The sequence below is a fragment of the Sphaerodactylus townsendi genome, linkage group LG16, assembly GCF_021028975.2.
Source record: "Sphaerodactylus townsendi isolate TG3544 linkage group LG16, MPM_Stown_v2.3, whole genome shotgun sequence".
In the NCBI taxonomy this organism is placed as follows: Eukaryota; Metazoa; Chordata; class Lepidosauria; order Squamata; family Sphaerodactylidae; genus Sphaerodactylus; species Sphaerodactylus townsendi.
In genome coordinates, this window is record NC_059440.1 from 27,026,034 (window position 1) to 27,041,707 (window position 15,674).

Consider the following 15,674-nt stretch of genomic DNA (forward strand, 5'->3'; position numbering starts at 1 on the left):
AAAGGGTATTAAATGTGCATTATTCTGCACGTGCAGAAGGGGCCGCAGAGCTGGCCTGTTTCTCCACAGCAAATAAAACAGGGCCGCCTCGTCCAGCGGGTGCTTTAGGCACGGCGCTTACGAACATTTTAGGGCCTACGGAAACAGGATTAAACGAAAAAGTTGTCAGGAACTGGAAAGAAAAACAAACCTTCAAAACATATTTATTTTCTTATCTGCAATACATTGTTCTTTTTGTTTGCTTCGTACCCTTTTCCACGTTACCGCATCCCGTATCAAAACACAAGGAGGGAAGGACATGCCAGAGCGAAGGTCTTGAAAAAATTTTTGACTTCTGTTTTTTAATGGACGTGCACGTTTTGAGGTCCGTAGAGACTGAAAAGACAGTTTTTGGAATGATGTCTCCAGGGAAACTGGTTCAGAGCCAGCATGGTGTAATGGTTAAGAGCAGGTGCACTCTAATCTGGAGAACCAGGTTTGTGGGGGGGGGGGAAGGGAAAGGAGATTGTAAGCCCCTTTGAGTCTCCTTACAGGAGAGAAAGGGGGGATATAAATCCAACACTACTTGTTCTTCTATGTTGTCTGGAGATTAGTTGTAATCGCAGATTTCCAGCCCCCACCTGGAGGTTGGCAACGTCAGGAATTTCAGTTGGTTTAAGAACATAAGAACATAAGAACTAGCCTGCTGGATCAGACCAGAGTCCATCTAGTCCAGCATTCTGCTACTCGCAGTGGCCCACCAGGTGCCTTTGGGAGCTCACATGCAGGAGGTGAAAGCAACGGCCTTCTGCTGCTGCTGCTCCTGAGCACCTGGTCTGCTAAGGCATTTGCAATCTGAGATCAAAGAGGATCAAGATTGGTAGCCATAGATCGACTTCTCCTCCATAAATCTGTCCAAGCCCTTTTTAAAGCTATCCAGGTTAGTGGCCATCACCACCTCCTGTGGCAGCATATCCCAAACACCAATCACACGTTGCGTGAAGAAGTGTTTCCTTTTATTAGTCCTAATTCTTCCCCCCAGCATTTTCAATGAATGCCCCCTGGTTCTAGTATGGTTTCCCTCTTGTGACTTTGAGAACTTATAACCTCTGGTGAAGAGAAGTCCAATGCTTGCATGCTGCATTTTTGGAATGCTATAAGCAGATTGAGAAGACAACAGGCCTTTTCATTGTATGCCCTCTGCCCATTTGTATTCCGAGGTAGAGTGCACTGAAACATAGAAGCTCCGTGTTGTTGTCATTGCGAAAAGCCACCTCTAGAACTGCCCATCTCTCCAAATCCCTCCAAAACTGAGTTGTACACCCCTACATTTCAGACGGCAAAGTCCAAACAGAGCTGCATCGGGGTCTTTCCCAAGTGGGGTCTGTTGGCTCTTTGGCCCGACGAAAGGGCTTTATTCTGTCTGCCTCAGAGACTGGAAATGGGAAACAGACAAACGAGGAAGGATGTTTTCCTAATGCGGTTGAACGGCTGCTGAGACTGTAGTTTCTCTGCTGGCGTAACTACCTTTCTGGAAAACATTTACAAAGAGGAGAACTCTTCTTTCCTCCTTATTGCTCCGGAGGGATTTTTGGAAAAGGCGTTTTAGTAGCTGCTCCTAATAGCTTCGCTGGCTGCTGTCCCACCTAGCCGGCTTCTCTTTTCTGCCTGTCTGAATGGAGTCAAAACTCCTGTTTCCTGCTCCACGGTAGTTTGGGGGCTTTAAATAGGTTGGGTTGGGATCTGGGTCTACGAGAAAGAAACCTACCTAGCAAAGGAGGGTGTGGGATTGAAACTAACTTAACTGAGGAGAGCTGAAACCTGCAGTCTTTTGAGTCTGCAGGCATTTTTGCAATTCTGAGACCCCTTCCGCACATGCGGAATAAGGCACTTTCAATTCACTTCCAATGCACTTTGCAGCTGTGCGGAATAGCAAAATCCCCTTGTAAACAATTGTGAAAGTGGATTAAAAGTACATTATTCTGTATGTGTGGAAGGGGCCTGACATAGGATGGTATGCACAGCCACAAAATGGTAGCTACAGCTTACCTTGAATAACACAGGGAAGATCCTTAAAATCTGTGCAGTCTATAAAGTCCAAGGTTTTTCCCTCCCCATAAACCTCACAACAACCCTGTCAGGTAGGCTGATGAATTGTTATTGGGGGAGGGGAAGTTAGAGTTGTCAGCTCCGGCTAGGGAAATATCTGGAGGTTTTGGGGTGGAGCCTGAGGAGGACGGGGCAGGGGCGTACCGCCACGGATATATATGGGGTCAAATGTCCCCGGGCTTCAGCCATTTAGTCAGATGGAGGGGTGTGTGGAAAATTGCGCCCCCCCCCCACTACTCCTCCTTCTTCCACGGGTCCATACACTGACTTCAAGACTCACCATTTAATGCGGGCTACTCATGTCAAATAACCTGGGGGTCCTGCAGCACTCCCCACTACACCAGCGGCGACAACGCAGCCACCCCAATTCTGCCACTCTCCCACCTCCTCAGCACGCAGCATTTCAGATCCTGGATGGAAGAGCACCTTTTGGAAAAAGGAGGAGGAGAAGGAGAGGGGAAGGGGAAGGAGGAAGGGAAGGAGAGGGGACCCGGCATCTGGACATGGCCCACCCACCGTAGCGGAGGGAGAGGGAGGGAGGGGTGGCATGCAAGGGAGGGAAGGGAGGGGACCTGGCATCTGGACATGGCCCACCCACCCTAGCGGAGGGAGGGAGGAGGAAGGGGTGGCATGCAAGGGAAGGGGAGTGAGTGAGGGGTGGCATGCAAGGGAGGGAAGGGGAGGGAGTGCAAAAAAAGTTGTTTGGTCGTGGTGAGGGAGGGCGGTCGCCCATACCAGGAGACCCCCCCCCCCGGAAAACTCATATTTTGCATCGAACTACATTTTCCCTACACACGCCTCTGGGGTGGTGTTTGGGGAAGGGCGTCCCCCAAAGAGTCCACCTTCCAAACCAGCCATTTTCTCCAGGAGAACCAATCTCTGTCGGGCCGGAGCTCACTCGCTGTCCAATCTGGCCTGCTGGAAAACATCTTCCCTGCTGTCATTAGTATTTTTGGAACTGGCCTGTGAAAAGCCAGCTGTCTTCGGGACTCTGGTAGCTGCCAATTGGATTACTGCACAAGCGGCCCCACTGACTTCGCCTGAAACGGAGTCTCCTGTCTTACCATGTTGACTTGAGCGCATCAAACCCTTGTCAAAAGAATAACAGTATGGGTCTGTCTTGTTCTTTAATTTTTCTTGCAAAAGACTTGCGCCCCGTAGGATACCGAGTCCCTTTCAAAGTGCTCTAAAAAGCCCCTTTTAAGCGTCTGAATGTTGGAAAGGGGTGCCGGCGGTCTTTTTCGCTTAGTGAGAGAAAAATAAAAGCGGCGACGTTTCTTGTTGTCTCTTGATCGGAGCTGAAAGGAATTGATCTCTCCCACAAAAAGCAGGACTCGGCTAGCGCCGGAAATACCAAGAAGGCCCGGTGCCGATCCACCCTTTCCAAGCCAAACGAGGTTTGTTCTCTTGCCTCTGAACATTCCTGTACGTTTCTCCACAACGCTGGTTATGATCTCAGCGAGGTGGGAATGCAGGGCGCCAAAATGTACTTGCCTTGAGATGGTTAAACTCCTGGAAGGAGAGAAAAAAAAGTTGTTTCGAAAGTGCCATAAATAACTATATTATTAAAAGTTTTCAAACAAGAGGAAAAAAAAGTTTTGCCTTGTTTCAGTGCTAAGAAGTCCGCAGGAACCTTTTAACGTGGTTGCCTGTAAGGTGAGGTTTTAAATCACTCATACAAAAGAAGAAGAAAAAACCCCTGAAAATGTGACCCATTTGTATAATGTGCTGAGGGATAGACTTCGTTTTCCTTTGTGTGGCATGTGCGGTTTCAGAGGTGACACGGGGCCAATTTATTCTCCCTTTGTGTTGCCTACCTGGTCAGATCGTTGTGAGGAAAACATCTGAACCACCCTGAGCCTATGGGGAAGAGCAGAGAAAAATATGGAAATGTTTCTCTCTTTCACACACAGAGGCAAATCACTTGCACGGAGTCTGATTTTTCCTCCCTTTTCTCTTCCCCTCCAGTGGTTTATGAGCATAGATCACGGCTAGAACGATCCTTGCAGAAGGAGCGAGGGGAACACAAGAAGACAAAAGAAGGTGAGTGTTCGGCCTAGGTGGTAATCGGAGCCAAAAGACCCATCTGGCAAGCTGTACGAAATCCTCGCGGTGTAGACGTTAAGAGCGCTGGAACTAGAATCTGTGTGGCGCCCTCAATTCTGGGTTGGGGAGTTCCTAGAGATTTGGGGGTGGTCCCCAGGGAAGGTAGAGCTTTGGGAGGGAATGGAGGTCCATGGAGATGTAGTGTTATTCTAGGGCAGGGTTCCCCAACAGGTGACCCTCGGGGGCCAAGGTGCCAGCTGACACCTTTCCTTGTGCATTCCAAGTGTTTTTAGGAAGTAAATGGAGCAAGGTAGGCCTTTTGTCCAGCAAGGCTTCTAGCCAGGGTGCTGTGGTGGTTAAGAGCAGGTGGATTATAATCTGGAGAACCGGGTTTGATTTGATACCTGAGTGGCGAAAGCTTATCAAGTTCTGCCCCACAGAACCCACAGTTAGAGGTTACAAATTGGCACCCAACGTGGGGCAGAACTTGGAAGGAGTTGCAAAGAACTAAATTTTAAAACAAAATGGTTTACTTCCTTAACAAAGAACACTTTTAACATTAACATTTAACATTAACAATTTACAGTCCTTCTAGGTTGCATTTCAAGTCCTTATCTTGACAATCTACTGATAAATGCCAAGTCCAATTCTTCCTGCTGGTGGTTGGCTTATGAAGACTTCAGAGGCTTGGTGAATGGGATCCAAGATGATGAAGGTCCCCAAACGAACTCCCATCAATTACATACATAGCAAGCCCTGAAACAATAAATTCTAACATTTGCAAATATAGCAAAAATAAACAACTCCCTTCCTACTAGTTCCCAACAACTTTGCAGTTACCTTAAACAAGGTGTTAAGAGCTTATAAAGAATTAAATCAAGGTCCCAGCCTAGTAGCCTTGCTTCCTCCAACTTCACCAGTTTTTGCAGCCTTCTGCTGCTTTGAGTCTCCACCCCCTTTCTGGGTCAACCCATTCTGAACATAGGGGTTACATTTCCACACTCCTGTATTCCTGCAGGGTGATCTTGGGCCAGTCACAGTTCTTGGGAACTCTTTCCGCCCCACCTACCTCACAAGGTGTCTGTTGTGGGGAGAGGAAGGGAAGGGAAGGTGGGCTATAAACCCAACCACCACCACCAAAAGCACCACCTCCTCCTCATTCACCCTCTAAAGCAGCCATTTTCTTCAGGGGAACGGATGTCAGTTTCCTGGACACCAATTGTGATAGTGGGAGATCTCCAGCCACCCCCTGGAGGTTGACAACTCCAACTCCATGACATTACACAGTGATGAGGTCCTTCCCTTCCCTAAGCCCCGCCTTCCCCAGGCTCCACCCCCAAAGCTCCAGGGATTTCCCAACCTGTGACTGGCAGCCCTGAAACCATGAGTCCATTGGAGCAAAGCCTCCTGAAGAAACTACCTGCAAAACTTCAGACTGTCCATCGCCTGGTCGCACTCAGGCCTCGTAGCAGAGCAAGCAAATTTTGCTCCTACTCAGCAACCTCAGTGCTTTTTTAAAAACAAACTTTTTTTTTAGGATTCTGCACAGATTTGATGCATTGTGTGACTTTGCAACGGATCGATTCCGACAATTGCCGCCTGTTTGCTGAAGGTCTTTCAAGTGTTTTGCCTCCCGGCAGGGGATCACTTGCTGCCCTAAATAAAGCTATTATTCCTTGCTGCCTGCCGCAGCTTGATTAATCCCCCCTGTTAATTTGAAATTCAGGAAGGAAGTGGGAAAGGATTGATTTTTTGCTTCACAGACATTAAATTCTACAGAATTCCTGGGATGCAGGTTGGTGAGGGTGTCAGATGCTCTAAAGCCCCTTTCAGTCATAGAATCACAGGGTTGGAAGAGACCCCAAGGGCCATCAAGTCCAACCCCCTGCAATGCAGGCACACACAATCAAAGCACTCCTGACAGATGGCCATCCAGCCTCTCTTTAAAAACCTCCAAAGAAGGAGACTCTGAGGGAGTGCATTCCACTGTCTAACAGCCCTGACGGTCAGGAAGTTCTTCCTGATGTTTAGGTGGAATCTCTTTTCCTTCTCCTTGAACCCATGACTCCTGGTCCCAGTCTCTGGAGCAGCAGAAAACAAGCTTGCTCCATCACCAACACAAATATCTGAACATGGCTATCATGTCCCTCCTTAACCTTCTTTTCATCCCCAGCTCCCTAAGTCTCTCCTCGTAGGGCATGGACTCCAGACCTTTTACCATTTTGGTTGCCCTCCTCTGGACACGTTCCAGCTTGTCAATATCCTTGAATTGCGGTGCTCAGAACTGTACACAATATTCCAGGCGAGGTCTAACCAATGCAGAACAGAGAGGGACAATTCCATCCCTTTATCTTGACACTATACTCCTATTGATACAGCCCAAAATTTCATTAGTCAACCAGTTCCCTTTTGCCGAGGGACCATTGAGATCTTTTGAAGACCCTTCCAAGGTTTAACCTTTAAGGTTTTTCAGCCTTCATCTTCCCAATTCACAAGAAAATCCCTGGATCTTTTTTTTTTTAAACCAAAAGGAAGTGTGGAGGGGCAAGATGCAAGGGAGATGGCAGGTAAATCTGATCTTTTCAGATAGTTTACAGGGCTATTTTGTCTTACAATAGATTTTCTTAAGGGAGCTGGCTTTTATGCAGTTACGGTGAGCCAACTTTGGAAGGATGTGTGTGTGGGAGGGTAGGGGGTGACAATTAAATAAAATGTTGGCCTATCTTACCAGGTCTTTGTAAAGATGGCTGCAATAATGTGACCTGCTTTAAACCCGCCAAAGTGCTCTGTGACTGCCAAGCATAAGTATTTTTGCAAAACCACAACATATTTCTATTGCTTTTATTCTTGGCGGCCTCTTTGTTTTGCAGTGCAATGAAGTTTACTTTTCAAGGTTCATATAGTCCCATCCCCCCTGCCCCCGCCGCCTTTGCCTTTTTAAAATGGTCTTCAGCGGTTGCATTCCATCATGCTAGGTTCATAGACTTTTGGCCGGCTCCCTCCCGAAAATGTGAACCAGATCCTTGTAAATGCCTTTGTGTTAATTTCTTCATCTTTTCCCTCTCCTTTCAGATTTTTTAGTGTACAAGCTGGAAGCTCAGGAAGCCCTGAACAAAGAAAAGGTGAGTCAAGCTGGGTTTTTTATTTAATTTAGCGTGCGAATATAGGAAAAGTACCAGAGTGTAACATCCTAAGAGTTTCTCAAAGGGAAGAGTGCCATCTTCTATCCTGCAGACTTGAAATTCACAGAATTTGCCTCTCTTCAGATTATTTTGATTTTAGCCTGCAGGTCTTCAGTTGTTCTCATTTTTACAGGGTTGCCGGCTCTCAATTGGGAAATAACTGGAGATTTACGGGGCGGAGCTTAGGGAGGATGGGGTTTGGGGTGGGACCTCGGTCATAAAATCCACTGGCCAAAGCATCCTCCTATGGAGATGGGAGGTCAATGATACCAGCTCTGATGTGTTTCTTTTACCTTCTGTTACAGCAAGATTCCATGAACAGATATGGTGCTCTGAGCTCCCAGCATAAGATATTGAAGGTAAAACAACCTTTTCTCCCTGCTTAAACTCCACCCTGTAAAGAAAACTTCCAACCATTAAGCCTATGTCGGGTAGGGTTTAGAGTAGGGATCCCCAACTTCTTTGAGGCTGTGGGCATCTTTGGGATTTTGAGACATGATGGTAAGCGCCGCCCCAAAATGGCTTTCACAGGAACTGGAGTCAATCCCAAAATGGTGGTCTCAGGAGGCGGAGCCAACCCCAAAATGGCTGTCTCAGGAGGCGAGGCCAAACAGAATATCTCCCTCTTGTCACCTGGAAAGAAAGAAATCCTGGAGTGGGAATGGAACCACACACTGACTAAGGAAAGGCCAGTTGCTTGTCAATCCTTCTCACCCTCCGGTGGACAACTCTTTCTCCTGAATGAGGCAAACCAACAAGAAATCTGGTTTACCGTGACCCCGCCCACTTTCTGCAAAGTTTAGCTGGCCACAATGGGAGTACTGCCAGGCCACATGGTGCCCACCAGGACCATGTTGGGGAACCCTGGGTTAGATTTGATAGGACCTGGAAGATACAGGTTTGAGTCCTCACTTTGCCATGAGAGCTTGCTGGGTTTCCTTGGTCAGTCAGACACTCTCAGCCTGGCTTATCTTGCAGGTTGATGGTGGGGATATACTGGAGGAGAGGAGAATTATGTAAACTGCTTTGGGTGCCCACTGGGGGAAAGTGGGGCATAAATAAGGTAAAATAAGCTACAGAGAGCCAGCGTGGTGCAGTAGTTAAGAGCAGGCGCACTTTAATCTGGAGAACCGGGTTTGATTCCCTGCTCCGCCGCTTGAGCTGTGGAGGCTCATCTGGTGAACCAGATTAGTTTGTGCACTCCAACACATGCCAGTTGGGTGATCCTGGGCAAGTCACAGTTCTTCGCAGCTCTCCCAGCCCCACTCACCTCACAGGGTGTTTGTTGTGAGGGGAGGGAAGGGAAAGGTGATTGTAAGCTCCTTTGAGTCTCCTTACAGGCAAGAAAGGGGGGATATAAATCCAAACTGCTCCTCCTCCTGTTTCCAGTGCTCTGGGCAGTCCAGGTTTTATACATGGAAAGCTGTCCTGAGTCTTCAAGGAGAAGGGCAGCGTATGAACTGAATAAAACAAACAAACAAATAAATATTGGAAGGTAACAAACACTGGCCAATCTCCAGGAAACTGCGTAATACCTGCTGGGATTCTTGCAAAGACTGCTGAACTAAGCGTCCCTTGACCTGATTCGGCTGTTCTTATGTTCTTAATGATGAGTGAACGTTCAGGATCACATTGCAGGCTAGTGAATGGCTTTGTTGTTGAGAGATCTGGCGTATGCGCTCTCTGCTGTCGTAACTGGAATGTACCTCAGCGAGCTGCAGAGTAACAAAGAGGAAAGTAGATCATGAATGACTGAAGTCCGTCTACCATGCTGTATGCATGGTGCAGTGGTTCAGAACAGCAGACTCTAATCTGGAGAGCCGATTTTGATTGCCCGCTCCTCCACATAAAGCCTGCTTTGGGCCACTCCCAGTTCTCTCAGAACTCTCTCAGCCCCACCTACCTCACAAGGTGTTTGTTGTGGAGAGGGGAAGGAAATTGCAAGCCACTTCTTAAAGGTAAAGAAAAGTGGGGTATAAAAACCACTTTCACAATTGTTTACAAGTGGATTTTGCTATCCTGCACAGTAAAATCCAGCTGCAAAGTGCATTAAAAGTGGGTTAAAAATGCATTATTCTGCATGTGGAAATGTAAATAAGACGGGAGGCTGGGAGAACAAAATTTTCCAGCATGTTAACTCGGGCATCACACACTGCCAGTGTTTCCGCAAGGATATCCCCCCGCCCCAAGACAGAAACACAGTCGGTGATTTACTAGAGACGGGGACTGGACAATATGCACCGTCTCTAGCAAACAGGGGCAGTTGGAGCGTGCAGAATTTGATATAAGACACCTTTCTCTTGTGCGCTCCATTCCCAGGCCGGGGACTGAAATATGCCGAGACATCCTTTTGCGTAACACCACTGACCCGGAATTCGCCTCCCTTTTGGGTTCCCATAGCAACCCGCAACTAGTCCTGACTTGGCACTGCCAATTAGATATGCAGATCTGCGGGTGAACTTCTGCCCCGGGTGCACAATGGCTGATTCTCCGAAACCATTCTAAAGGAGAGGCCGGCTTGGGGGGGGGGGGGGCACGGGAAGGGGTGGTGGTGGATGGGAAGCAGAGGAAAGCCAGAAGCCTTTCCCCCTGTTCTGTGCGGCCAACTGATTTGGGTCTTGCTGAACGGTTTTGTGGGCCTCGTTTCGAGGAATTCTCCCGGCTCACTCTTTGCACGGCCAGACTGTCGGAGGATAGTTTTAGATTTTAAGGATGCGATCATGTGTGGTCTTGAAAGGCGTCCTTGCTAAACTTTGGGTCGGGGGGGGGGGGGTCTGACTGTTTGGTACCAAGCTCATGCATGGAGCGTAACTGACCCCAAACTCATGCCCTCCCATTGATAAAATCTTCTCAAACCAGGAATCTTAGTGTACTTTAAAGATAAACACCGACTTGAGTTGCCAACTTCTAGGTGAATCTGGGGATCCCCGGAATTACAATTGAGAGCCAGCGTGGTGTGGTGGTTAAGAGCAGGTGCACTCTAATCTGGAGAGCCGGGTTTGATTCCCCGCTCTGATTAGCTTGTGCATTCCAACACATGCCAGCTGAGTGACCTTGGGTTAGTCACAGATCTTTGGAACTCTCTCAGCCCCACCTACCTCACAGGGTGTTTGTTGTGGGGGTGGGGGAAGGGAGAGGAGCAGCTAGGCTTGCTCTGTCCTGATCTCCATGTGGAATTCAGCAGGGCGTAGCTGTGGTGGGGAAGAGGGGGGCACAGCACCCAGGGTTTAGCTGGGGGCGCCGTTTTATAAAGCTGCGCCCCAGTTGCACGTTAGAGACCAACAAAATTTGGGGGGGGGGGTTGAAACTTTCAAGAGCTCCAAATGATGGGAGAAGCTTATACCCCAAATATCTTGTTGGTCTTTAAGGCACTGCTAGACTCGACTCTAGGATTTCTAAAAAATGCCTGCCGTTGCTTCTTTGGTTTAATAACACCCAGCCCGAAAGTGCTACAGGTTTGCAAACTGTTCTGTAACTTTTTGGTCATTAAAAAGGGATTATCCTCACCATGTCTTTCTTTTTTTTTTAACCCTAATGGAACAACATGGCTGGAAACATTAGGACAATTAACTTAATTATTCTTTTGGCCTTTGGTCATTGCAATATCTCTATATTTCTTTTAATTTTTTTCCTCTCTGCTCAGAACCAGCACGAAGACGTTAAGAAGCAGCTCCTGGATTTGCAGCTGCAACACAATGGGCTGAAACTGGAGCATCGGAAGGCGCTGGAAACCCACAGCCAAAAATATTCACAGCTGCAACGGGAGAAAGAAGTGGAAGTTGTTGCTTTGCAGGGTGAGTGCAAGAGGCTCAGCGGGTAGGAGAGACAGGGTAGCCCGGGCCTATTACGCATGGAACACTTTTCTAGGGGCTCTGCTAAACAGTGGGGTTGTAGTGGGATCTTCTCACATTTCTCTGTTTACATGCCAAGAGGCAGTCCGCAGCCTGCAGTGCAGTGCTGAACTCTACCAGATCTGCTTTTCCTGGTTCTCTTAACTCTGCCCATCAACTCCCTCTTAAAGGCACAGATCTCACCACACCTGGTAGTCGCAAGGCGTCTGGCTTTGTTAAAGTCCTTTAAATTGCTGCTATATCAACATTGCTGTTTAGTTATAATATTGTAGCCCCTTTCCAAAAACACCCACCCCCCCAAAATGAAAGAGGCAAAGCAATTCATTGGAGCACACACTGCTGAAGAAGGGACCACTTCCTGCCGCTGCTGTTGCTGTGGGAGGACAGAGGGGCTTGTTATTTCGATCTTCCTCGGTATTTCAATATTCCTCTATTAGATCTGTTTGATCCCTTTTAAAGCCACCTATCTATGCCTGTGACCTTCATACATTCTGTGGCAGTGGATTCCTTGCATTTTTATCACTCACTGAGATCCAATGGGATGTGAAGGACTGGCTCGGGAATGTCTCAGTGGGTCGGGGGCTAAAATGGTCAACAGGACCAGATTCTAACAGCTGAGCAATGGCCCAAAGACCTTGCGATGAACTGCAGCAGAGAAGAGCTTTTAGCGTGCCAAGAGAAGCGTTCTAATTGTTTTCAATTAGAGGAACAGCTGTTTTCTCTTTGGTAATGGAGGAATTTAATAGGGCTGAGCTGAGGCAGGGGGCACACTTCGCAAACAGCCTCTCCCCCTGCAAAGTAGCTTCCCTCTTTGTCTGTCCTTTGGAAAGGCTTGATAGAGGGTGAGGGGGTCCACAGAATAGCCTGTTCAGCCTCTCTGTTCTAGCCTGAAAAGGTGCCACTTCTCAGCAGTGGTTCCCAGCAAAAGAAGATGATTTTGGATTTATATCCCCCTGGTGGGATTCAAATAATTTAACAATTGGTTGTTTACAAGCACCATTTCAACAACCGGTTCTGCCGAAGTGGTGCGAACCGGCTGAATCCCACCCACTGCCCCTTTCTCTCCTGTAAGGAGACTCAAAGGGGCTTGCAGTCTCCTTTCCCTCCCCGCCCCCCACACAACAAACACCTTGTGAGGTAGGTGGGGCTGAGAGAATTCCGAAGAACTGTGACTAGCCCAAGGTCACCCAGCAGGAACGTAGGAGCGGGGAAACAAATCTGGTTAAGAGTCCGCCGGACATGTGGAGGAGTGGGGAATCAAACCCGGTGTTACCTGAAATGGTGGGAGTTTGTCCTTTTAGGGTGGGGAATTAGCAAGAGCAGACTCTCGGCTTTGCAAAAGGTTGGGCAAACTTGGGATCTTAGTTGCATTGTTAATACTGCCGCAAGGTAACATGGTCCAAGTTAGCCCGGTCTCATCGGATCTCGGAAGCTAAGCAGGCTTGGTCCCGGTTGGTATTTGGGTGGGAGCCCACGAGTTGCAGAGGCAGGCAACTGCAAACCACTTCTGATTGTCTTTTGCCTTCAAAACCCATAAGCCAGCAGCATTATATAGGCACTTTCCACCGCGCGTGTAGGTGAAATATTTTAAATGCCAGAATTGTTCTAGAAATGCCAGGGATGATTAAAGCAGGCCAGTGTGGTTTCTCTTAGATACGGTCTACAAGCTACGGGAAGAGAGCAAACTGCTTCGGAAAGCTCACCAGGATGTCCACTCGCAGCTTCTCAGTGCTCAGGTAAACGTTTGGAACGCCCTTCTGCCAGGTGAGGAGGGGGCGGGGTTTCCTAGTCCTCCCTGACCTCTGGCAGGAGGCAGAGGGTCAGGATGCCAGATCCCGGTCGGGAAACTCCTGGAAATTTGGGGATGGAGCCTAGAGAAGACAGGAGAAACCAGGGTGTGGGGCGCCGCTTTCAAATTTTGGGGACGCCTGTTTCCATTCTAACTAGTGATGCATGAGCTCCGACTGGTGGTTACTAATCAAGGCGAAGACCTCCTCACTGGGCCTTGCCTGGGGCTCCCTGCTCATGCTCACTGCCGACGAGGTTTATCTTCAACTAAAAAATGAATTATTTGATCAGGAATTTCAATGCCTTCTGAGCAAGGCACAGAGTTCTCGTTCACCCTTGTGCTTTGGGATCACTGCCCGAAAGCTCTGTGTTGCCCACTATCTGAACAAACTCCCAAACCACAAACTTTAGATGGCCACTCTCAAGAGCAAGGTGCAATTCCTTTCTATAAGGTGACCAGATTTTCACCTTTTAAAAGCGGGACACCATTGGGGGGGGGGTGGTGCACGCACGCAGCAGCAGGAGCGCACTGCCTTCTGGGGCGCTCCCCTGTTTCCCGCCCTGTGACAGGGTGGGAAACGGGAGCACCCCAGAAGGCAGTGCGGCAGCGCGGGAGGCTGCCACACTGCCAAACCCGTTTCCTGCCCTGTCACAGGGGAGCGGCCCAGAAGGCAGTGCGGCAGCCTTCTAAAAATCGGGACATTTTAAAAACCCCACAGGACGCAGGGCAAATTAGTCAAAAGCGGGACTGTCCCGCCAAAAGCGGGACGTCTGGTCACACTACCTTTCCATCATCTTTACTTCAAGGTCGGCTCTTAGACATCCCTGGGCATGATCAACATTGTTCTCTCTGCCTTTCCTATACGGACTCCTTTGAACACGTCTTGCTCTCCTGCCCAAAGGAGCTTTAGGCCCAATTTCTCTGCCTTAACCTCGGCTGGGTTCTCGGATCTTTCTACCACCGCAAAGAGGATTCTTCTGCTCAACAATCCGGAGGCTGAAGTACCGGAAATCGTAGCCAAATTTTTTGCTGCATGCTTTGAACTAGGTTCCCCTGGCTTCTGTTCACGCTATTTTCACTGTTCTCTATTGGGTTTACTGTTTCCTTTTTGTCCCTGGGCCGTATATGCCTAATAAAAGTCTCTGAATCTGAGAAGACGGGAACCTCAGCGGGCTAGAATGCCACAGAGTCCACCCTCCAAAGCATTCATTTTCTCCAAGAGAACTGATCTCTATGGTCTGGAGAGGAGCTGTAATTCTAGGGAGTCTCCCGATCTCACCTGGAGGCTAACAGGCTGGGGTGTAGTTTGCTCAGGCACCAATGACAGGGCTGGGCCAAAACAGCCCCCAACGTCCTTATCTGGTTTTTAGGCTTGGGAATCTCCTCACCCTCCTCCTGGGGGATGGAGTGAATTTCCATGGAACTTTGCAAACAGGGACCAAAGCATTCCCGGACGCAGGGTCAAAACTAACAACCTGCCGGCAGAACTGAGACTGGATTTCCCCCAAGAGAAGAAGAAGAGTTTGGATTTATATCCCCCCTTTCTCTCCTGTAGGAGACTCAAAGGGGCTTACAATCTCCTTGCCCTTCCCCCCTCACAACAAACACCCTGTGAGGTAGGTGAGGCTGAGAGAGCTCCGAGAAGCTGTGACTAGCCCAAGGTCACCCAGCTGGCATGTGTGGGAGTGCACAGGCTAATCTGAATTCCCCAGATAAGCCTCCACAGCTCAGGCGGCAGAGCTGGGAATCAAACCCGGTTCCTCCAGATCAGAGTGCACCTGCTCTTAGCCACTGCTCTTAGCCACTACGCCACTGCGTAGTGGACATACAGCCCTGCAAGGAGGACCTGCCTCGGATTAGGATGTTGTCGGGAGAGAAGAAAGGAGTGAACCTTTGTGGATCGAAACTGACCGGGTGTCAAAATGTTCTGGCCCTTAAAAATAAGGGGATCCCTATCTGTTTTTCTCGAAAGAGCTAATCAGCAGTATGTGCGGGGTGGGGGGTTGTTTCTGTTTGTGAAATCATGCAGGACGAGGGATAGGCTAACTTTACCTTTCCCCTCCCCTCCTTGTACAACCCTGACCCAAATTAGGCCCTCCGCCGACCATCGTTCAGCTTTGAAAGGCACTGGGAGGCCGATGACCTCTGTCATGTCTAATTTGACACTTATCGATGATAGTAACCATCATGGCCGCTTCGGACAATTCCTTTCCCCCTAGCCCCGGGATGCTGGAATGGGGGCACGGGAAGCCGTGGATGCTCTAATTGGCGCAGTGGCACTGTTCTGAATCCCAGTTGGATTTGGTTTTCTAAAGACCGCCGTGGCTGACCTTGGTGGACCAACGGTCTGATTTAGTAGAAGATAGTTTCCTGGGTGCTCATGTGCCTCTATGTACCAAAGCATGTCTTCCACTATGGATGAACCAAGTGACCCAAACCAAGTTCTCCAAGGTGGTGGCAGTAGTGGTGGTGGAGGAGGAGGAGGAGGAGTTTGGATTTATATCCCACCTTTCTCTTACAAGCTCCTTTCCCTTCCTCTCCCCACAACAGACACCTCGTGAGGAAGGTGGGGCTGAGAGAGTTCTCACGAACTGTGACTAGCTCAACGTCACCCAAAAGAAATGTAGGAGTGCGGAAACATGTCTTGTTAACCAGATAAGCCTCTGCCACTCAGGTGGAGGAGTGGGGAATCAAACTCGGTTCTCCAGATTAGATTCT

General features: G+C 48.8%; 1 protein-coding gene across 5 annotated transcripts in view; it reads left to right on the top strand.

The window, feature by feature from the left end:
* LOC125445871 (Golgi integral membrane protein 4-like) overlaps positions 1-15,674 on the top strand; it is a 37,418-nt gene that overhangs the window by 7,381 nt on the left and 14,363 nt on the right. For all 5 annotated transcript variants that reach the window (XM_048519293.1, XM_048519292.1, XM_048519290.1 and 2 more), the window contains 5 exons: positions 4,057-4,131; positions 7,207-7,256; positions 7,622-7,675; positions 10,960-11,110; positions 12,821-12,903. In XM_048519293.1, the coding sequence (XP_048375250.1) occupies positions 4,057-4,131; positions 7,207-7,256; positions 7,622-7,675; positions 10,960-11,110; positions 12,821-12,903 (413 nt within the window). The remainder of the gene's footprint in view (positions 1-4,056; positions 4,132-7,206; positions 7,257-7,621; positions 7,676-10,959; positions 11,111-12,820; positions 12,904-15,674) is intronic.